The sequence below is a fragment of the Hypanus sabinus genome, chromosome 3, assembly GCF_030144855.1.
Source record: "Hypanus sabinus isolate sHypSab1 chromosome 3, sHypSab1.hap1, whole genome shotgun sequence".
Taxonomy (NCBI): domain Eukaryota; kingdom Metazoa; phylum Chordata; class Chondrichthyes; order Myliobatiformes; family Dasyatidae; genus Hypanus; species Hypanus sabinus.
In genome coordinates, this window is record NC_082708.1 from 73,622,566 (window position 1) to 73,636,356 (window position 13,791).

Below are 13,791 nucleotides of genomic sequence, written 5' to 3' on the forward strand. Positions count from 1 at the left end.
TAACATTCCCTGATTTGTTTATACTCCCAGTACAGTAGCACTACATCTGATTTATTTCATGATGCCCAACAGTGACATTTAATGGCTTTCACAGAGCATCCAGGTTTCAAAATCACCACTTGATTTGCTTCATTGAATAAATAAATAGGTAAAGGAGCTATCTAATGATTAGCAGGCCTTGTATTGTGCAAAACAATTCTGATATTGAAAATTAACTTTTACCATTGGAGTCTAATTTTAGTTAATAAAGGAAATAATTCTGTAAACTTTCTCTTTTCCTCTTTTATTACCTCTATGAAACCAATTTTCATTGAAACAAATTGTGAATTGAATTTGATGAAGTAATTAACATTTATGGTTTAGATATGACAGACTTTACAAAATCATAAAGCCAGCGATATATAATTTTAAAAGATGCATGTAACATTATCAGGCTTTAGATTTTAGAAGGTAAGGTTATGGGTCCACCCATGTAACTGTTTGACACAGAGGGAACCTTCTTGACATGCAGTGCTATGCCCTGAAGAGTTCAGTCAAAAAAGTAATTACTTGTTTTCGAAAGTAAGTTTTTTTTAAAAACTTTACCATCAGCTTTATTTAAAACCAGGAATTTAAATGCTGCCTATGTTGTAAGACAGGCATGAGCAGGTCCAGTAGCACCCCACTCTCCTCATCCCAGTTCCTGTATCACCCACCAGAGCAGTCTCACTTTACAGTGACAGTTTCAGAAACCTTTGTAGACCTGGATCAAATGATGTGATCAAGATGGCCTCGATTTTGGGGAAACATCTCTACAAATTTGGTGTTCTCCAAAATTGCCCCTGATTCTGAGAGTAGCCTTTGCATTGTTATAGCTGAATGCCGCACAACTGGAGTCAAATGGAGGAGCGTGAAACTGCGGCAGTTCCAGTAGATGGCTCGGGCTCTACCATTGGAGGGTCTTGGTGCTTGTCAGAACTGTATTGGCAAGGGCAAGTTTGGGATGGAAGAACCACAGAAACCATGACCATTTTCTGATGTCAGCACAGAATGTGGACAGGTCCCCAATTAACACAAATTCTAGAGCAAAGAGGATCCTAATAAACAAATATTATATTGGATTTGTTCAACACAAGACCAGTGCTTGGATTTGGAGTATCTTCGGAAAATGTCCTTCTGAGGTTCATGGTCTCCAATGCTCTGTCGTGATGCTTGAATGTGATACGTTATAGAGGTGTACTGAAACATGTCTTATTCACCATTCCCAGATGTTCTGTGAAGGATTATGCTTTTTGTTTGGTTACCTGACAGATGCTTGCCATTCAGAAGTTTGTTCCAGCACATCATGGCATACCCCTTCCACCTTGAATGTATACTGTGGTAAAACCCAAAACAAAAACTGGACCAACAAAAAGCAGAGTATCCTGCCTTGTTCTGATGGCCTTGATGATGTCAGTTACAAGTTGCTGACTTCACTTGTGCAGTACAAAAAAATTGGACCACATGTGCATTTCCCTGTCAGTTGTCTAGCAATTTGTAATTTAGGAAATAATGCAATTAAAAAGAAATGCAAATTATTCACATGCTGATTTTGCCAGTAAATATGTGCAAAAGGCAATTTATGGATGCAGCCACCATGCTAATAACTTGCAGCAGAGAAGAATACATGCAGTCTACTAATTTACTTCAGTGGTCAGTTGTAACTGGAAAGCTCCAGCAAGGAATGTGACTAAAGACTCAAAGTAGTTGAATGCTGATATCAGTGGCTGCTTCATAGCAAATGGACTCTTGACCTGATTGGACAAAACATTCTTTTTGCAACAGAATAATACTGAATTGTGCTATAAGATTCCTGCCTTTATGGAACAGCTGCCTTTATAATGCAGTGTCTGTAGAATTGTGTTGCATTATTAACTTATAAATTTTGAATTACTTTTTAAAAATAGAAACTCAAATGTTAGCTTTAGAGAATTAAGTTTAAATCTGGTATTTTGTATTTGCTTTTCAGACTTGTCCGCTGCAGTTCAGAGGTTTTCACAGTCGCTACAGGATTTCCAGTTTGAGTGTATTGGTGATGCAGAGACTGATGATGAGATAAATATTGGTAAGTCTTAATTTTGAAAATTATCATTTTGCTCATTATTACATACTAGTTAACTTTTCTTCTGTGTCAACAAGCTTTCTACCCAACTTTTCCCACTATTCCACTCTTCAGAAGTGATTCATTGCATACAAGTGGCAGAAAAAATCTCAGCCATATTAATTTGACTGCCGAGAGCTATTGTTGACAAAAGGCAGAAAACACCTCCTGTCTCTCTTCTTAAACGTCTTAATTAAAGTATTGCCTCTTGCTGGAATACAACTCCACAAGAACTGGAAACCTTGGTGAAAGTGGGCCATTCTTATGTGATGTTACACAATTATTGAGGAAGTATGCTCCCTCCCCTGCACATTATTTCTCTGTAATATAAATTCATCTGGATGCAAGTATATTAACTTGGAACATAAATGCACTTAAGATAGAAAGGTTAATGAGCCTCAGGTAAATAGTGTCTGTCGGACTCTGCCCATTCACGTTCAACTCAAACCATGTTACTTCAGCTGCTGACACATCATGACTTCGCCTTGTATTTTAAAACTCTGTCTTTATCCATTATTTGGCACATTCTACAGTTCCTAGCTTGCTGTCAAATGCCTTGGACCAACAAGCAACTAAATCCTAGATACCTATTTCTTATTGACTCATTTACTGCACAATCACCTAAGGCTATATCCTTGATAATGCTTTTGAACTACCCAAGTTTATGGAAAATATTGGAATAGTGAGGCAAGATACAGAATGATCAAGAAATCAACTTTAAAGAAGAGAGGTAGATCACCAAGGATTTTAGGGAAGAGTTTTTGAAAGAAGTTCTACAGCATTTGTAGTTCAACAAAGTTGATTAAAAAGTAATTTCCTGCCTGAGATTCACTTTATTAACTTTTATTAGAAGCACACAACTCTTCCTGAAATACTGCTTGCTCTAGATTGTAGTGCCACAGTTTTGTCAGGTGAATGGAATAGACAGTCTGCTTGGTTTCACCTTCAGATTTGGGCATTGGGAAACCAAACCCACCATCCTTAAACCACTGAAAAAGATCCTCAGTATTTGCCAGCTTTAATGGCGCTGGAAAGATCCTGAAATGTTGTTCGCTGATTACCTTTCCAGATTTGGAAAAAGATGATTGGCTCAATTACAGAGGAGCATGTTAATTTGTGATGCAAGGCCTCCACTCTGTTGACCCACACTCTGCCGGGATCTTAGACATGGACGTAAGAGTAAAACAGCATGAAAGCAAACCCTTTGGCCCAGCTGGTCTCTGCTGACCAGGATGCCTCATCTGAGCTAGTTCCATTTGCCAGAATTTGGCCCATAATCTCCTAAACCTTCTCAATCCATGTACATGGCCAACTGTCTTTTAAATTTTATTATTGGACCTGCCTCAACCATTTGCCCTGGAAGCATATTCCAAAAATATTCCACCTTGTGCATAAAAAATAATTACCCTCAATGTTCATTTTAAATCTTTCCCCTCTTTTAAACTTATGCCCTCTAATTTTTAATTCTCCAAAGTTGTGTTAAAGACGATGAATTTGCACCTCTTTCCCTTTAGGACCTTATACACTTGTATAAAGTCACCTCTGACCGCTACACTGTAAAGTAATAAAGTGCTAACCTGTCCACCCTCTCCCTGTATGTCAGGCAGCAGCCTTGCATTCTTTACAGTGTATTAACAACCAAAACAGTCGGTCCCTCACCAGTGTCCTGTATAACTTACCTACTTTTGTGTTTGGTGCCCTGACTGATGAAGGTCAGCATGCCAAAAGCCTTTTTTACCACCGTCTCCTGTGGCTGCACTTTTAGGGAACCATATACTTGCTCTTCAACATCCCTCTGTTTTGCCAACGCTTCCCAGGACTCTGCCATTCCCTGTCCTATTTGGATTTGATTTTCTAAAATGTAACAGGTTATACTTACTTGAATTAAACTCCATTTGTTATTGGTCAGCCCACATACTCAGTTGATCAACTTTCCCATGTAATTTTTGACATCCTTCTTCACTGTCCACTGTGCAATGTATTTCACTATCACCTGCTGCAAACTTATAAACCATGCCTTGTACTTTTTTCTTTTTCAATATTTTTATTGATTTCTTACATAAAAGAATAGAGTGCAGTAGGATGTATAATATATATTGGTTACAATATATTGGAATCACAAATATAGTCTCATTACCCATATCCATATAAATTAAGTTTAAACATAATATTGAAAAGAAATAATTTTATTATACAAAAAAATCTAAACCCACTACCAGAAAAAAACAGCTGCTTGGTTTAAAAAAAAAAGGAAAAAATCCTTATCCTATACTAAAACATATTATTAGCCAACATCTGTGTTTAGCAGTAAATCAAAGATTTTGAAAATAATTCAGAAAAGGTCCCCACAATGTTAAAAAAAATCTTGTCGAGGTTCAGAAATTGAACAGCGTATCTTCTCTAAATTTAAACATCATTTAACCTATGAGTAGGCAGAGTGGCATCTTTCCAATGCCCTCCTGGCTATAAGAGAAATAAAAGCCAAATGTGCAAATCAGGTGTCTCCAAAATAATGTCTTTTCCTCCAAATAAGGCAGTCAAAGGGTTTGGTCAACAGTTGATTGACGCATGTCTGTGAAAATGATATCGATCTCTGTGGAGCAATGGTGTTCTGGGAGGGGGTGGGCAGTGGGTGTTATTGGGGTAGGAGATGGGGAGTGTGATGGTGTTGAGGGTTTTTGGTTTATGCTTTGTCTTGTACTGATTGGAACCCTGACCAGCCACTGGACCTTGCAGTTTTGCCTTGGGACATGACTGGTTTTGTGGCAAAGGGCATGATCCTTTAATTTGAATGCTCAAAGCCTAGAGAAAATTCAAACTGAAGTAGTTTGGCTATAATTCAGGGAGGTTTAAAAATTTCCATTCTTTTCCAGCTATATGATTGACTCTCCCTTCTGAAATTATTAGCAGATACTTCAATAATTGTGTTAGTATTGGATCAGATGAATTGTTTTTATAAAAAAAAATTGCATTTTAGAAACAGTTTCAAATTTAGTAATTTAAAAATAATATTCACCTAAAACTGATACACAAAGTTAATAAACTATTGATATGAATGTCAGTGGCTGCACTCTATATGGTTTTTATTACTCATCCCCTAAGGTTTAAACTAGATAATTGAGATCATTCCTGAGGAGTCCTGAGCTTTGCAGTGACGAAGTAATTTCAAACTATTTTCATATATTAAAACAAGTAATCCAGGAACTGTCAAAACAAGTACTGCAAGCCAAGTTACAACTCTTATATTTTATTATATTTCCGATAATTCTATTCCCTGAGCATCCATATGTTTGTTCCCTTAGCTGAAAAATATACCAATAAAACTTTGAATGAATCATAAAACAGGAAGAAATTGGTTGAAGGAAGATTAACATATTGTTGCATTTTCAATCTTTGAACAAGCTAGAGGAATTTGGTCTAGTTTAATGGTAGATTTGGTTCAAGAAGACAGAACGTTGCTATGAACTTGACTTTGTTTGAAAATTAAGAGAGTTCCATGCCCTGGCATATTCTGGATTTAATGAAGGAAAAAATATATCTGGAAGACAAAAAGATCTTTAGCAGGTTATGTTCAGTTTGACACTAGGAAGTTTGAATGAGAGCTGGCATCCACTGATGTTCTCTGTGCAGTGTCTAGCAGTACTGCTGATTGCCTGAAGATGTTTCTTGGCACATATTCTGTGATAGTTCTCGGTTTATACTGGACTTGCCTGAAGGTTAATAGGCTACTAAATGCTGCCTCTAGTGTAGGTGGATGGCAGAAAAATTCGGAGAAATCTATACATATATGAGGATATTGCTTAAAAAGGAATAAATAAGGGAATGAAGAAGAAGAAGAAATTCCATAAAAGACAGTGAGACTTGTTGGCCAGATGGTAACGTCATCTTAAGTATACTGTAATTATTAGTTTTGTACAAAAATGGTCCATACTTTTCTGTTGCCTACGTTATAGAACTTATAGTTTTAAACTTGTCCATTGGCCACCTACATCAGACTTTGTGCTTTGGGTCATATGTAGAAGCTTCATTAGGTGGACAACCTATTTACAGGGGGAAAAAAGCTGTTGTTGCTTCTCCTCTACATGTTATTGACTTGAGTTAATAACCATGGAGGGATGATGTGATGTGTGTTCAGGTCACAGATTGCATGCAATTGGTTCCACTGCTGCTGCTGTCTGAGTTTTGCATTTCTAAATGCGTTTTTATCCTTTTCCACTTTCCATTATGGTAAGGCTGCCTGATATGATGAAGGGACTCTATGTACTAACATTGAGTAATGGTGATATGTACTAACACTATATTAATATTAGTAGTGTTATAGTCGTTTGTTAAGTGTTGTGTTGTATGATGTAGATGATCATGGTCTTGACCATGATTGCTCTTGGCAACTTTTTCTGCAGAAGTGGTTTGCCATTGAGTTCTTCTGAGCAGTGTCTTTACAAGACTGGTGACCTCAGCCATTATCAAAACTCTTCAGAGATTGTCTGCCTGACATCAGTGGTCACATAACCAGGACTTGTGATATGTATCAGCTGCTCAAATGACCATTCACCACATATTCTGTAGCTTCGCGTGACCCTGATCGGGAGGCTAAGCAGGTGCAATACCTTGCCCAAGTGTGACCTGGAGACTAGCAGAGGGAAGGAGCACCTTATATCTCCTTTGGTAGATACGTAATTCCACCCCACCACCCTGGTGTTATAGAACTAATACCATAACACAACATATAGCTATGGCAGTAGATGCATCAGGCAGGGCCAGACGGGTTATTTTCATGTGTCAATTCTCTGGCCACCTGCTGCAAACACAGACTGACAGCTAATCAGGAAGCAGTCCTTTCCATTACTAGTAGACCAGCAGCAACTGGTAATCAGGTATAAAAACAGAAATTGCTGGAAACACTGAATAAATTGAGTAGCATTGTGAAAAGTGGAGAAAAAAAATTGTGAATATTTCAGGATGAAGACCTTTGATTAGAACTGGGGAAGAGAGGACGAACTATTAAATTGCACAGGTGAAAAGGGAAGGATGGATTGGTCAAAAGTTTCTTAACTGAGGTCAGAGTTGTTGTGGTAATAAGTTTAGATGTTATGCTATCAGCTTGTCAGTGGGAGAATTAGAGAGAGAAAATTAGTAAAAACTGAGGAGATGAGGACAGTTAGAGAGTAAGCATACACATAAAGGGATATTAGAATTGCAAACCGCAGGGCTAATGGATGTGCCAACAGGTTGGGTTATGCTAACAGGGATAAAAGCGACCCAGTGTCATGGATAAAAGTGGCCAGTGTTAATACAGACAGAGAAAGTGACTTAGCTGACATTATAGAATTCCACATTGAGTCTGGGAGGTTGTACCACACCCAGATGGAAGATGAGGTGCAGTTGCACAAGTCTGTTTTGGACCTGATTATAACTGTGTGAGGAGTCTAGAGACAGGTTATTCAGAGTGGGAACGGGATGGTGAATTATGATTGCATTTTACCTATTGTAGCCCCATGCTTAGAATACTTCTACAAGCTGTGTTAATCATGGATTGGTCTAATGTGGGACTCTTAAGTCCTGCGATAATTCTAATTTCTTCTTTATTTGCTAATTTTTTTCCATCTTCTCATGAGCAACATATTTTACTTTTAGGAAGCTCATGGTTATTTCAGTGTTCCTATAGCGTGGGTGATAGAGCAGTAATTTTTTTGTCTACTCATTTCAACAGATGGATTGTTAGGTGCGATTTCCTGCCATTTGCTTCCTGCCAAAGTATAGAAATGGCTGTTCAGTTCTTTGGAGATCTCCTTCTTTAATTTGCAGTCAAATGAAAAGGAAGGTATGGGGGAGAGAATAAAACTTCCTGTTAATAGTTTGTTGGGAGATCAACTGCCATATGTGCATATTAAAAAAAATTCAGTCTGAACATGTATTTGTAGAATTTTGTGTTATTAAAGCTATTGAAATTTATAGCAAAGGTAATTTGGGCGATTGTGTCCATGCTAATCTAAACAAGGTAGTTCTCGGATCTTATCTACCACCCTTTTCTAAGACGGTAGGATTTTACTTTTCAGTTAGTTTCTAATCTCATTAATTTTTGAGAATGATTTATTTGTGTAGGTTTTCTTAATTAAGATATACACATGATAGATCGTTTATAATTACTGCTGGTGTACATTGTTCTGGCTGTTTTAAATCTTATGTACAATTCTGAAGTATTTTATTGTTGTGTGGTTTTTGTACAAGCAATTGTTGAGCAGAATTAGATAATAACAAGGGCTTGTGTTACTATGGCAACTTTAACTGACTACAAATCCAAAGGCACTTCAGAAATTCCTACAGATACGATTTAACAATAAGCTGTTTAAGAACTGATGTGATGGGTGACAAAAGCTTGCTCAACAAGGAAGTTTTAGAGAGAAACAGCCAATTACTGGAGGAACTCAGCAGGCCAGGCAGCATCTATGGAAAAGAGTATTGTCAATATTTTGGACCGAGACACTTTGGCAGGACTGGGGAAAAAAAAACGGAGGAGTAGATTTAAAAGGTGGGGGGGAGGGGAGAGAGGAACACAAGATGATAAGGTGTCGTTCCTCCAACCCAAGTGTGGCCTCATCATGACAAGCAATTGATGAGCTGTTCTAATTCGCACATTATCCACAGATTGACTTTGATTTTTGGTTAATAAATACTCTGGTTTTGAAATTTGAACATTATTTTGAAGTCACTCCCGAGTTATAGCTTTTCAGTCACTGTCTTTCTTCCAGCTCTATGTTTTTTTCAAACTTTCTGCACTCTTCCATTTCTGGAATTTACATTAGCTGTTCCTCTCTACTCTTTTCCCCCAGTTAAACCTTCCATTGTCACCAAAATTTTTATCATTTACCCCCAAAGACTCCCACCTATGTGTACATGATCGATATTGCTTCTGTCCCCACCTATTCCTGTGTCTGTCTAAATGCCTTGTAAAGTTGGTCTCATCTGTTGTTTTCACCAACTCACCTGGCAGCACGTTCTAAGCAGCTACCACTGTCTGTGTGTATATTTAAAAAAGAAGAAAACTTGCTTTGCCCTTCACAAAGCTATGCCCTCTCACATTTGGCACTTCTACCCATAGCTTCTCTGATAATTTTATGTAGTTCTGTCGATGGGGAAAAAACACTTCCTTGTATTCCCTTTTGAAGCTCACAATGTTTTCTGTGGATCTTAAAATGATTAAAAGAATTCTTGGAAAGGTTGTAAGAGTATTTTAAATTATTAACCTAGAAAGTCCTTTCAATTACATGATGCTCTTTCAGCTGAATCTCTTCATAATAGTCCAAAGGTCATGCAACCCACTGCAGTATTAAATGGTGGGTCTGTTACGTAAGTGTTTAGTGCAAGCAAGCATTTAACATTAACATCTAGCCTACTGCATAGTCTTGCTACTTTTGAAGTTCTGTATTTCAATATGCATTCACAGAAATCCCAGTTCTGTTGTGGGTTATATGAGCTGGTGAAGCAAAGAATGATGTTGGCTTGAAAAATTCAGGCCAATATGTACTGAAAGATCTCTATTGGAACACTTCAAAACAATGATTAGGTTGTGTGGGCATTACAGAACTTACTTATTATACAGCAATGGAAACATTTGAAGTACTTTCTTTTAGTTCATTTATGAGAAACATACCTGTTAGTTTAAAATAAACCCAACTTCAGTCTTGTGTTTTTTTTAAAAAACATGTTTTTCTCATATCAAATCAAAAATTAGAGTTCAGGAAGTGTTGGGGGCATTTTCTGTTAATACATTATGGATTTGAAGTTGCTAGGTTTTGTACTTGATGCCCTTTTGTTCCCAAGACACAAATTGGTGGGGAAGAGTGTGGCTGGTGGTCTGCTACTCTGTAATTTACTTATTTTTACTTTCCAAAGCCATGATTGAAGAAATGTCAAAGGTCAACTAAAGTAGATTAGGTCTCTTGAGAGCTGACATCTGTTAACTGTTAACAAACCAAATGGTAAAATCCCAGCATTGATGAATGTGGGGACTAAGCTGTTTTATTTTGGATTTCCAACCCTAATGACCTTTTATGTGAAATTTGTAATGTTTTGAATTTAAGGTCAAACTTTGAATGGAAAACCATGCAGTTGCTGGCCGTGACTACTCTACATGTTTTGGTGGGATAGATAATCTAATGTGAAGTAAACTTCGCAAACAGTAAAACACCTTGTTGCTTCTCATAGTTCATCTTTTTCTTAGTTGTCATGAAGATTCCTTTGAGCATTGCATATCCAGTTCTATCCACATGTGGACGAAAACAGTTGTTTTCTGCGAGTTAAAGCTACAACTGCTTGATTTGCCACAGTGATTTTGATGCCGATGCCAATGACATGACCCACTGGAAATTACTTTCTTGTTACTTTGTGTGGTATTTGAAAAATTTTATCCTTCAATTTTATTTCTAAGGTTAAGTTTAATGAGGCTCTGTTAACATTGTGGAGTCTCACTCATGATGGGAAAGTGTGTCACAAATGTACCACCCTCCTCTCCAAGGAGTCTTTTTGCATTCGTGCAGTATAACACATCTGTGGGTGAGGCACAATACTCAAAGCAGTTTGGTCATTATAAGGTGACTGCATTGGCTGGATTACTAATCCTGGCTTGTTTAGAGAGACCTTAGTAAGAGATTATTATTCCACAGCTGTTGTTTCATTTTGGTATTTATCAATATTTTGGTTAGTTACACTGATGAATTTGGTTTTGTTTTTGTATGGCCATTTCTATTTTCAGAATTTAGTTTTTATTTGGAAATAATTTGGAAAATGTGTGGCTCAGCTGGTTGGTGTTTGACAACTGACTTGTAAATGTTTGTCACCAAAAGAGGAGATACCATCAGTGCTCTGTTAATTTGTGATGAGTCCTCCAAATGCTTGGCCTTTATATACTTTCCGATCCGCTGTTTGGTCATCGTTATGGAAACTCACATGTGATTGATTGTGTGGTGCACTCTGTGTGTTCTGGAAGTTTTGCCTGCGTTGGCTCATAAATGGGATCACGGTCCACATGTCCATTTACAGAATTGTTCATGGAAAACCATGCTTCTAGGAATTTTCCCATGTGTTTGCTTGTGCAATGATTCTCACTGATGCCCAGTTGAATTCGAATTTGTGCCCCTCTCAATCTTCGTGGGTAGAAGGGAGAGTTGGTCACGCCACTTTATAGCCAGGTGACGTTCATGGGTCCTTGTGGGTAGTTTTCTCCCAGTTTGGCCAATGGAATATTTGTTGCAGTCCCTGCATTGGATTTTGTAGACCATACTGGTCTTGTCCAATGGCTACGTTCGTCTTTTGGTTTGCAAAGTACTCTCCCTAAAGTTGCTATTGCGTAATGTGCAACCAAACTTCTATGTTCTTGGAGCAGTCGGGCCTTCATTACCGAGATATTTTGAATGCATGGAATGACAACCCATTTGGCCGCTTCTTAGTTGGTACATTGTTGATCTTGTAGGCATCTTCATATGAGGTACTGTGGGTGCCTGTTTCATGCAAATACTGTAAAGAGGTGTTTCTGCTCTTTATCCTTTAGGTCTGCCATCTGCTCTTCAGAATGAAGTTTTGATACAACTCTTCCTGTGTGCATTTGGATGGCTGGTGTGATAGTTTAGGGTCTGATTTGTATGTATTCCCTTACGATTAGCGGAAATGTCCAAGGTGCCATCTGTGTTCCTACTGACAAGCACATCCTAGAATGCCTTTTCTTTTCCTGTTGTTGGATACGTGTTCAATGTTGGCTGCAGTTGGATCACACAAATAGTATTTTGGGGGCCTCGGTTTTCCTGCGCGAGTTTGACTGTGGTGTGCATATCTCACACTGGAAGACCATTTTCAAGTTGAAGCAAAAGACCACATGCCGAGATTGTGTTGGCACTTATATGCGTAATGTGTCGGGACTCTAGTCAATGGGGAGTGCAGTGACGTCAAACTTAAAACAGTACTCATTTCATGGCACTCAATGCTGTAAACAACGATTCTGGGAACATGGCAGTGAAAGCAGTGACACAGCAGTAACCTTAATCCGTACTTCTTTGGAATATGGGAGGAAACTGGATCACCCAGTGCAACCCACATGGGAGTGGGGAGAACGTACTAACTTCTCACAGGCTGCTGCGGAATAGAAACTGGCTCGCTGGCGCTGTGATAGTGTTACAATAACAACCTCACTACTGTGCCAGTCACAAGTGTAGGGACCGTATTCCGACCTTTTTGTCTGGAATTTGCACGTTCTCCCAGTGATGCTGCGCATTTCTGCCATGTGCTTGTTTTCTCTCATCCTAAAGGTTAGTATGCTGGATGGTTAGTAGGTCACTGTAGATGAGCTCTTGCTGTAGGTAAAGTGGTAGAAGAATCCAAGATCAGTAGATGGGAATGTCAGGGAGAATAAATAACAGAATTATAGATGGGTTCAGTTTTTCAGTTTAATACCAGAGACTGCATTTGGTACACAGCCTGAAATTCTTACTCTTCACAGACATCCATCAAACTGAAAAAACCCAAAGAATGAATGACAGAAACATCTGAACCCTAAAGCCTCCCCCCCCAGCACAAGCAGCAGCAACAATATCAGCTCTCTCCCTCCCCCTCCTGCCACTAGCACCAGCAAAAAGCAGTGGCTATTCTCCCCCCACCTTGTAAGCAATAGCAAAGCCCCCAAAGAGATCTTGATCTAGAGTCCATCAAAAACTGCCCATCCCAACCCTTCAGTATCTTAGACAGGTTCTCTCCCTGACTAGCGAGGGTGGGAGAGTTCATTTCTGCAACAACAAGAAGGAGAGTGGGAGTTCAGCAGCTCACTGTTCCGATGTTTCAATCTTCCACATCACTTCTCTGAGTCCCCTGACTTGAGCGATGTCTTCTCACTCGCCATCAAAGAAAGAGAGAGGATTGCGCGAGTGTAGGGGCCTTCTTCCCACGGCAGCGCTGCTGTCTCAACGTTTTGCTCTCCCGCTTGCCGACATTGGCAACGAGCTAGTCACCCGTAGGCAGCATCCCGAAGACACTCGTCTTCTGGGCTGCACCTGGAGATATCGGAACGCCAGGCTAAGTCCGAAAATGAGAACTCGTCGCTCGTGCAGAACTATAGTTTGAACTACAGTTGTAGATCGGGGCTCCGACAGAACCCCAGCCACCTTGAAAAGAAAAGAGAGACATGAGGAAAGATGAATAAGCTGTTTCACGGACGAACTGGAAGAAGTCACCTAGGCCTGCAAAATCCTCTGGTGCCACCTTTTCTAGCTCCTCCTAAAATGGGGCTTAGCAGATTGTCTTGTTGGCAGCTCGCACAGATCCAGTGGGCCAAATGGCATACTTATTATTTAAAAAATGTCTTAACTATGAGTGTGTGCCCTGCATTTACATTAGTTAAGTGGGCAGCTGCTGGTTAGTCTGGGGAATTCTTTCTCCAGGTAGGTGTTTTCTTTTGACTTTGTCCCTGTCCTTACTCTTTGATATCTTCAGTCCTCGTTCTTAATGTCTTACCATGCTCCTCCTGTTATCAGCCTGATTGTCAATGCAATCTCTCTCCTCTCAAATTCACTAATTAATACTTTGGCAGATGTGGGGTAGAATGCAGAAGGTCCTTCAATAAGTCAGGCCATCATTGAACGTAGCATTTCCTAACGTGCATTCACTGAAGTCTGTCAGTGAGTCAGCAG

General features: G+C 39.1%; 1 protein-coding gene across 3 annotated transcripts in view; it reads left to right on the top strand.

Annotated features, from left to right (window-relative positions):
* The window catches only part of arhgap42a (Rho GTPase activating protein 42a), a 296,355-nt gene that overhangs the window by 107,836 nt on the left and 174,728 nt on the right, over window positions 1-13,791 (top strand). For 2 of the 3 annotated variants that reach the window (XM_059964663.1, XM_059964665.1), the window contains exon 2: window positions 1,988-2,083. In XM_059964663.1, coding sequence (XP_059820646.1) covers window positions 1,988-2,083 — 96 coding nt within the window. Of the gene's footprint in view, window positions 1-1,844; window positions 1,867-1,987; window positions 2,084-13,791 lie in introns of those variants that run through there. The other variant, XM_059964664.1, reaches the window with a different exon arrangement.